General features: G+C 40.2%; 1 protein-coding gene across 1 annotated transcript; it reads right to left on the bottom strand.

The window, feature by feature from the left end:
* Nucleotides 1–1,260: 1,260 nt before the first annotated feature.
* On the bottom strand, nt 1,261–1,965 carry LOC114754064 (uncharacterized). Its single transcript, XM_028942799.1, has one exon. The coding sequence runs from the start codon at nt 1,963–1,965 to the stop codon at nt 1,261–1,263; it is 705 nt and encodes a 234-aa protein (XP_028798632.1).
* Nucleotides 1,966–9,338: the final 7,373 nt, after the last annotated feature.

The following is a 9,338-nucleotide window of genomic DNA, read 5'->3' as shown; positions in this document are numbered from 1 at the left end:
ATTCATAATCTCTGAGCACTACACACAGAGTAGCCTGTCCTGACGGTACATTGGAATCTCCAATAACTCCCCGAGCAAGAATCATTCCTTTAAGCTCATACAAAACACATGCACTGCTTTTCTACTCAGAGCATCCGCTACCACATTAGCTTTTCCAGGATGATACTTAATCTCAAAATCATAGTCCTTCAGGAATTCCATCCAACGACACTGCCGGTTGTTCAACTCTTTCTGATCCACCAAGTATTTCAAACTTTTATGGTCACTGAAGACTTTGAACTGGGAGCCATACAGGTAATGCCTCCAGATCTTTAGTGCAAAAACTACTGCTGCTAGCTCCAAGTCATGGGTTGGGTAGTTTTCTTCATGTGGCCTCAGCTGTCTGGAAGCGTATGCCACCACCTTATTGTTCTGCATTAGCACACAACCTAAACCCTTTAGTGACGCATCGGTGTAAAGAACATACGATACTCCAAGGATCAGAAGTGTAAGCACCGGAGCTGTAGTCAACCTGATCTTCAGCTCTTGGAACACTGATTCACATTTCTCCATCCAAACAAACGGTTGATCCTTCTTGGTTAACTTAGTCAATGGCATTGCAATCTGAGAAAAGCCTTGGATGAATCTTCGATAGTAGCCAGCTAATCCCACAAAACTCCGCACCTTAGTTACCGATCTAGGGACTTCCCACTTAAGTACCGCGTCCACCTTGTTAGGATCCACTGCTACTCCCTGAGCTGACACCACATGACCCAAGAACTTCACTTCTTTTAGCCAAAACTCACACTTTGACAGCTTAGCATACTACTGGTGGTCCCTCAAAATCCGTAGTGCGATGTGAAGATGCTCTCGATGTTCTTCCTCACTTCTAGAATAAATCAGGATGTCATCAATGAACACTACCATAAATCTGTCTAAATAAGGTCGAAAGATCCGATTCATGTAGTCCATAAAGACAGCTGGAGTATTTGTCAGTCCAAAAGGCATCACCAAAAACTCATAGTGTCCATAACGAGTTCAAAAGGCCGTTTTTGAAATGTCCTCTGCTCGTACCCTCAACTGATGGTATCCTGATCTCAGATCAATCTTAGAGAAAACTGACGCTCTGACTAATTGGTCCAATAAGTCATCAATTCTAGGCAACGGGTACTTGTTCTTGATTGTGACCTTGTTCAATTGTCGGTAGTCGATACACAGCCTCAAGCTACCATCTTTCTTCCTCACAAACAAAACCGGCGATCCCCACGGTGACACACTTGGTCAGATAAGTCCCTTTTCTAACAATTCTTCTAGCTGCTTTTTCAATTCTATTAATTCTGAAGGAGATATTCTATAGGGAGCCTTTGAGATTGGGGTGGTTCCCGGAACCAATTCTATGGAGAACTCCACTTCCCGCTCTGGAGGTAGTCCTGCAACCTCGTCTGAAAACACCTCAGGGTAGTCCCTCACCACAGCTATCTGTTCAATTCCTCTTGCCTCATCCTCACTAATTGAAAAGAAGACAATGAAGGCCTGGCACCCCTTCCTTACCGCCTTCTCTACTTGAGCAGCTGACAACAAAACTGAACCACCTAACATTTCAGCACATAAGGCACTTACCGGAATCGTCACCAACCTCCTTTTACAATCAAGGATTGCACCATTGGCCATCAACCAGTTCATGCCAATAATCACGTCGATACCTTTTAGAGGTAGACAAAACAAATCTATTGTAGAATCTCGATTCTCAAACTGAAGTGCAAGCTCTAGACACGCTCTTCTAGTTACGATAGTGACTCCCGCAAGAGTAGACACTCTCAAATCATAAGGTAGCTCAACCACAGGCAAGCTCAACTTTTGATCACAGTCCACAGAAATAAAGGAGTGCATAGCACCTAAGTCAAATAAAGTAGAAATAATATGCCCCTCAAGTAGAATGTTACCTCGAATCAAGTTTGGAGATGTAGAAGCCTCCTCATTTGTCATGGCATAGACACGTCTAGGAACAGTAGAAAGGCCAGCTTGAGGTGTCGATTGACTCTCTGGGCAGTTTCTGGCAATATGTCCCCACCGATGGCATTGAAAGCACTCCTAGCATTGCCCCCTATGCCTACCCCTGTATCTGGGGCACAGTCCAGTAACACTCGGGGTGGTCACTGATGAATCCCGACGGGAGCCCTGTCCCCCGCCAGTTTGATTGTTTGGATTCTGGCGCCTTTGCATAAAGCCCCTCTGAGCGTTCGACCTCTGATTCTGCCCTTGATTTTTGTTTCTCCCGGAGCTACCCGAGCTCCCAGAGCTGTACTGACTTCTTTTCCCCACTCCTCCTGTAGGACCAGGATAACAGGTTGCTCTAGCTTGGTTCTCAGCCCTCCTTGCCTCTACCACCTCTCTTGTCCTTCTAGCTGCAACCCGCAGCTTCACACACATCTCCTCAAAGGTATTGACCTCTAACAAGGCCAATTATTGTTTCAACTTTGGCCTTGCATGATTCATCAATTGTTGAGCTAGCCAGAACGAATGATCTTCTGTCTGCCTGGGCACATACTTTGCCAAGTCTATAAACCTTATGATAAACTGATCCTCATACATCTCTCCTTGCTTCAAGGAGTAGAACAGGAGTTACTTTTCCATTCACAACTCCTTCGGAAAGAAATAATCATAGAACATCCGCTTGAAGGTATCCCAGTCCAACTGAGATATATCAAAAGGTCTTGCACTAACCCACCAATGCCTTGCTTGCTCCACCAGATAGGTGACCGCTAGTTGTACCCTGAGCGGGAAAAGACAAGGAACAACAGTAAAGATTGTCTCCATCCGCTCAATCCACTTCTCTACATCTAACGGTTCCAAACTTCCCTTGAACTGTGGAGGATCATGACGGTGCACCTCTCTTCATACCTTGGTCATATCATTCAGTAGCGAAGGGTAAATCACTCCCTCTGAAGTATCTCCTCCCTGGCTAACTGCTCGATACTCCTCCCTCTGAGGTAAGTCTCCAGCTCGATCACCACCTTTAAACCCTCTTTCTCCTTCTCCTTGTGCCTCCATAGCCACCTCGTTCTCTCGGTCCTCTTGATTGATTGACTCTTGATGCTTCCTCGTGAAGTCTTCTTCAAACTTCCTCAATCTTTCATCTACCACTGCTGTCATCATCTCCCTCATTTGTCTCAGAAAGGCCTCATTCTCTTAAGATGGTCCGTTACCAGCTGGATCTGTCTGACGTGTTCGTACCATCCTTCCTCTCCCCAACTAAGGATGGAAACCCTTATTAGTAAAGAAAAGAAAGGAAACACAAAACAAACAGGGAAGGTATGTATGAAGTATGTATATTGCCACTAGGAAAAGAAACAATTTCAAAGAAACGAACTGGCTCTAAGTACCAATTTGTAAAACCCTTAACCTCAAAACATTATAAACTCGTCATAAAATCACTACTATGGTAGAAAAGGAAAGCTGTTACAACAAACTACCCTAACTTCAAAGAAATTTGCATAATTTTTGAAATTAACATTTAAACTCGATTCAAAACTCCGTTGCATGCAACTAAAATCATTCATTTACATCCACTGGGCCTCCGCGCCTCCGGCCCGGGTAACAAAAGACATCACATCAGCCCATCCAAATGGTTCCCAACAAAATAAATCAGAGTTTTATAAGACACTAGAAATGGCCTTCGGCCAACCAAAATAAGGAGATAACATTCCCTCCAGTGTACAATAAGGCCAGGTAATCAAAATATTTCAAAAGGGTCCCTAAATGTGGCAATATACAACTAGCCATACATATACAAGGGCTAGAGGCCTAAAGCTAACCAAGCTCAAGCCTCTGCGTCTCTTCCCGATGGCACACGCCTAAAGTCTTCACGTGAAAACATTGTAAACCACGGGGTGAGACAAACGTCCCAATAACCAATCTTTCCAATTCAAGGTACTACTAATAAGTGCTCGTGAGGTGTCAAGTGGGGCAGTTCACAAGTAATATGATAAATGATAGCCACAACAAGTCATGCAAGTGTAATGATACAATCCCATCAACCATATCTCTCACTGTGGGGGATTTTCAAGAGCTGAACCCAACCTATCCCTCATTATGGGGGACGTAAGGAGCCAAAAGGCCTATCCCTCACTGTAGGGGACGTAAAGAGCCAAAAGGCCTATCCCTCACTATGGGGGACGTAAAGAGCCAACCATCATGCATTAATGGAGGCCTTACCACGTGGTAGTAACTATCAAAACTCTCACCAATCCTCAGCCTTCTTTCTATTCTGTTCACATTCCATGCATACTGGAGGCAGGACTATGTTGTCTTTAGGCTTCGTTTGCTGTTCTTCCAGGAACTTTATTCTTTTCTTGAAGCTTACCAACTCTTTTGCAATTCTTACTAATTCCAAATGTAATGCATTGTATTCAGACTGTAATTCATCATAAGAGGGCTCAGAAGTGATTACCTCATCTGTCTCTGATTCTTCGTCTTCCTAGGCCACAAGACAGATGTTGGCGGTTTCTTCATCATCACTTTCTTCTTCTTCCTCTAAAGAACTATCACCCCAGATTGATGTGACAAAGGCTTTCTTCTTGTTGAATCTTTCTTTCTTCTTTTCTTTGTCCTTCATCTTGGATAGCTAGGGACACTCTGCTTTGATGCGTCCTAGTTTCTTGCATTCGAAGCAGATGATCGGTTCTTTTGACTCATTCTGAGATGTTGAGATTCTGCGTTTTGACTGAAACTTCCTTCCAGCTCTGCTCTCATAGAATTTCTTGAATCTTCTGACGATAGGACCCATTTCATCATCCTCCAGGTCTTCTTCATTGTCATCTTCATTCTCTTGAGTTCTAAGAGTGATACTTTTGCGGTTCTTCTCGTTTATCTCTTTTTTATATCTTTGCTTGCTCTCATATTCTGCAAGGCTTCTGAATAGCGCTGCAACAGAGCCAATTGATTCTCCCTTAGTTTCTTCAATTGTTGTTACCTTGGCTCCCATTCTTTTGTGAGACCACTTAAAATTTTTCTCACTTGGTCCTCCTGACTATACTTCTTTCCAAGTACCGTGAGATGATTTATGAGATATGAGAATCTGACTTTCATGTTTCAGACACTTTCTCCATCCTTCATTCTGAATAGCTCGAATTCTGTGGTGAGAGTGTTGATTCTGCTCTATTTTACACCGGTGGTTCCTTCGTGAGCTATCTCTAGTGCTTCCCACATTTCTTTTGTGGTTTCCAGGCCGGAAACTTGGAAGTATTCTTGTTGGCTCAATGCACAGGTAAGTATGTTGATGGCTTTGTCATTTAGGGTTACCAACTTTCTGTCTTCTTCATCGAACTCGCTGGGACTCTTGCATACTTGCTGTCCGTCTACGGTTTTCATAGGAATGTAGTTACCATGCTCTATCACGTCCCACAATCCATACCCGGTCGCCTTGATGAAGATTTTCATCCTTATATTCCAGAAGGTATAGTTTTCGCCGTTAAAGCCTGGCGGTTTGGACGTTGAGTATCCTTCAGGTAGCACGCTGTCTCTGAATCCTGCCATGGGATCTCTCTTCAGACTATTAAGTCTTTACTGAAGAGACCTACTGTGATACCAAATGTTAGTGCCAGTCTCACCCAAGAGGGGAGTGAATTGGGTGAGTTATAAAAATTTACAAAATTAAAACTATGAACTATTAGAAACAGAGAGTGTGAGTTAGAAAGATTTCACCATAGAGAGGAAGACACAGGATTTATACTGGTTCGGTCTCAACCACTTGAGCTACATCCAGTCCTCAGAACACCTCTGAGTATTTCACTATGTTCCAAGATTGATCAGGCTCTTGGTGCCTCAATACAGTAATTGAAACTCTCAATCAGTCCCCTTTACTTCCCGTAAGGTTACAAACCCACTCAAAAGTCCACACTCTTGAGTATCACACAAGACGTGATAAATGATGAATAAGTAAACTCTCTTACAGAGTGAATAAATGATAATCACTTACGCTCGGTGTTATAGAAGAACAGAATATTGAATGCAACAGTAAATAATCAACAAAGGGTAGCTCGCGTATTCAATCTGTTCATTTAATGCTTCTTCGCGCCTTTTATAGTTGAGATAGTTTAGTAACCATTAGACAGAAGAGCTTCTAGCCATTAAGAGTCCGGTTGCGTGTTTTTCCAGTTGCAACGGTTTCCGCCATTAATGCCTCTGACAAGGTAGGTTACAGGCTACTTGGACAACCGTTGGAGAGCTGCTGGGTTTTTCTTCATAATCTGCAAAAATACATTGATTCAATAAGTTTGTCTTTGTAGAGTATGATCAAAAGTAGAACAGAACAAATGATAAAACGAACATTCATAGTTTGCGGTTAGAATCAATCAGTTGTTAAATGTGTTGGGTAAGAACTGATCGTGCTTGATCAAAGTGATGTTCGATTATTGCTTGATCGATCAAGTTATCGATTATTCTGTGTGAAAACTTTTGAAACAGATAACTAAGTTTATTGATCAAGTGATGGATCAATGATTTATCGATCAAGTGATCGATAAAAGGGAATAGTGACATCATACTGGTGATAAGTCTCATTATTTGCATACATTTCTAGTCCTAAACTCATGCTTTTGCCATCTCTATTTGCATACTTTAGGCATAATTAGCTTCCATTGTGCATAAGAGTTGGTGAGAGGAATTGTGAGGTTTTATAGGTGTTTTTGCATGTTTTTATATGATTTTATATATGTGTACTTTTGATCCCTACTTTGGTATGAATTTCAGGGAGTTTCAGTAGCATTTTCGTCATTCTGTCTGAGGCGCCACAGCGGATTTGGGAAAGCGCCGCGGCAGATTTCCAATGGTACTCTTGGTGAAAGGCGCCGCGGCGGATGGACTAAGGAGCCACGGCGGATGGAAGTTTTCATGAAGCTCAGGATCATTAATCGAAACGACGTCGTACAGGACAGGCGCCGCAGCGAATTGACTAAGGCGCCGCGGCGGATGACAGAAAATTTCAGATTTAAAACCAAAATCGCGCGCTTCAGCGAGTGGGACCAGATTTCAGTTTCTCATTCATTTCCAGACGGATTTCCTTGCTCTCTCCGCCCTCTCTCATTTCTCTCTTCCATTTTCATCCAAATTCATCAATTTCCACCGATCAACCATGGATCTTTCATCAATTCTTGCTATTTCTACCCTAATCCAGAGCATGAGTAGCTGAATTTCCAAGTTCTTCTAGCAATGAAGCTGACCTGAGTTCATAGAGCTGAACAGGGAGTCATTCAGATCTAGTTTCTACTTTCTATTCTAAGGTTCATTTGTTTCAGTTGAACAATTATGGTTAGAATGAAGGTTGGATGATTAGACTTATGTTTCTTGGAATTTAGATCTGATTGAACATTCAGATGTGAGTTGTGTCCTTTAATTCAGTTGAATAGAGGATTCTCTATTGATTTGTAAATCTAATTCGTTTTACTTGGACTGTTGTTCTGTAATTTTGAATTTTGGTTGAATATATTGATGATTCATAGTTGTGGTCATCCTTAGAGAATTGCAACTTGCTTCTCAAGTGTTCTTGTCAATTGATTTTCCTTCTCACAGATCAAGATAATGAATCTAGTAAGATAAGTTGTTTCTGATCTGTGTTAAGAGAGATTTGAGCAGTAGCTGAATCTATCCATTTAATTGACAATTAAGAGACTCCAAATTATAAGATTGAACAAGGAAGGTTGGATAAATTGCTAGGGGAACTACTATCTCTTATCTGAATCTCATTTGCAATTTACCTTTCATTAGATTTGTTTCTTGTTTTAATTTCTCTTTTCTAAAACTCAAGCTTTCATCTTGGTAATTTGATAATTAAAAGTGAATTGTTAAGAATTAAAATACAACTTAAGGCTCCTTGAGAAGAATGACCTAGGTAGTGCCTTACTTGCTGCATTTCTCTAGTAAAACTTTGATTACCTAGCGACAAGGTTTATCAACTGGTATGCATAGAAAAGGAAGATCAAGGTCACTTTTGATTTTGAAACTCTTTAAATAGTGAATTAAGACATTTATGAAGGCTAAGAAAAGCTCGAATGAAATAGATGATACATTTTGAGAAACATCGAGACTAGTTAAAGTTTAAACTGAAATCGCCTCATGATCGAACAAGTGATCGAACACTTGTTGATCAATCAGGTTATCGATAAACAAGGTGTTATAGAAATAAATTTTGAAGCACTAATTTTTAAACACCTTATAGATAAATAGATGATGGATAACCTTATTGATAAACAATAAGTAAAAGTATATTTAGTGAAAACATAGGCTATGTAGGTTGATAGAATCGGTGATCGATAATGTTATCGATAGAGAGAGATTTATTCTTGTAAAATCAAAGAGCTGATTTATCCATCATGTTATGTGAAAACAAGGTAAACATGAAGTATGGTGATCGATAATGTTATCAATAATCTGATTATCAATCCAGTGATCGAAGAGCCATGATCTAATAAAGATATCCTGATTATCGATAATTTGCTTATCGATAAGCTATAGAAGTAAATACCTGCACGCAAAGTTATGAAGTAGTGTTCGATCATATTATCGATAAATGGCTTATCGATAATGTGATCGATAAATGGCGACTAAGGCAAAACATAGAATGAGTAAAGCGCATTACCATTTATCTGTCTTCTCATCGATAATCTATTTATCGATCATGTGATCGATAAATACCTATCAAATTTGTATCCCGATATTCGATCATCCTGATTATTGATGAAGTGATCGATAATTTACTCCAGACTTTCATACACGACTAAGTTAAGAATGATCGATCAATTGATCGATCAGCACATTATCTAACACGTTATCGATCAAAGTTTCTGCTGAGTTACTTAATTCTACAGAGATATTATCTAACAGCTTATCGATAAAACCTTGATCGATCAGATGATCGATCAACATAATGAAACACAAATTACTTACTTTGTTATCATCAAAACCTTAATCCTAACAATCATTGATGATTAATCTATTTACTTGGTATTCTAGATTATGGATTGACAATCTGAGGGCATTTGCATCATCAATTCATTTACACTCTAAGTGGTTTCAACAATGTTTTAAATGTTGCTAATTAACTTTGATTAAAGTGGGTTTCCATTAACTAAGACATTGAAGAGATTTCTAAACTCCCAAATCAATTTAAGAGCCATGATAGCTAAGCCTTTATCATTAAGAGTCTATTTCATGTTACTTTCCTACTTAATCCAAATCATTCCTTTGTTCATTTAAAATACCAAAAAGATTTACTTCTTTGCAATTTATATTTACTACACCACTTTTTGAACAATTCAAACCCCTTTTACCTTACCCAAATCAGTATGCTTTTGAAAACCAAT

Source organism: Neltuma alba, unplaced genomic scaffold (assembly GCF_004799145.2).
Source record: "Neltuma alba isolate B1F8T4 unplaced genomic scaffold, ASM479914v2 tig00010060_pilon, whole genome shotgun sequence".
Taxonomy (NCBI): domain Eukaryota; kingdom Viridiplantae; phylum Streptophyta; class Magnoliopsida; order Fabales; family Fabaceae; genus Neltuma; species Neltuma alba.
This window is presented reverse-complemented; position numbering and strand designations above follow the sequence as displayed.

Bases quoted from the DNA above. Each gene is read 5' to 3' on its own strand.
- LOC114754064 (XM_028942799.1), bottom strand. From the start codon at position 1,965: ATGACAAATGAGGAGGCTTCTACATCTCCAAACTTGATTCGAGGTAAC.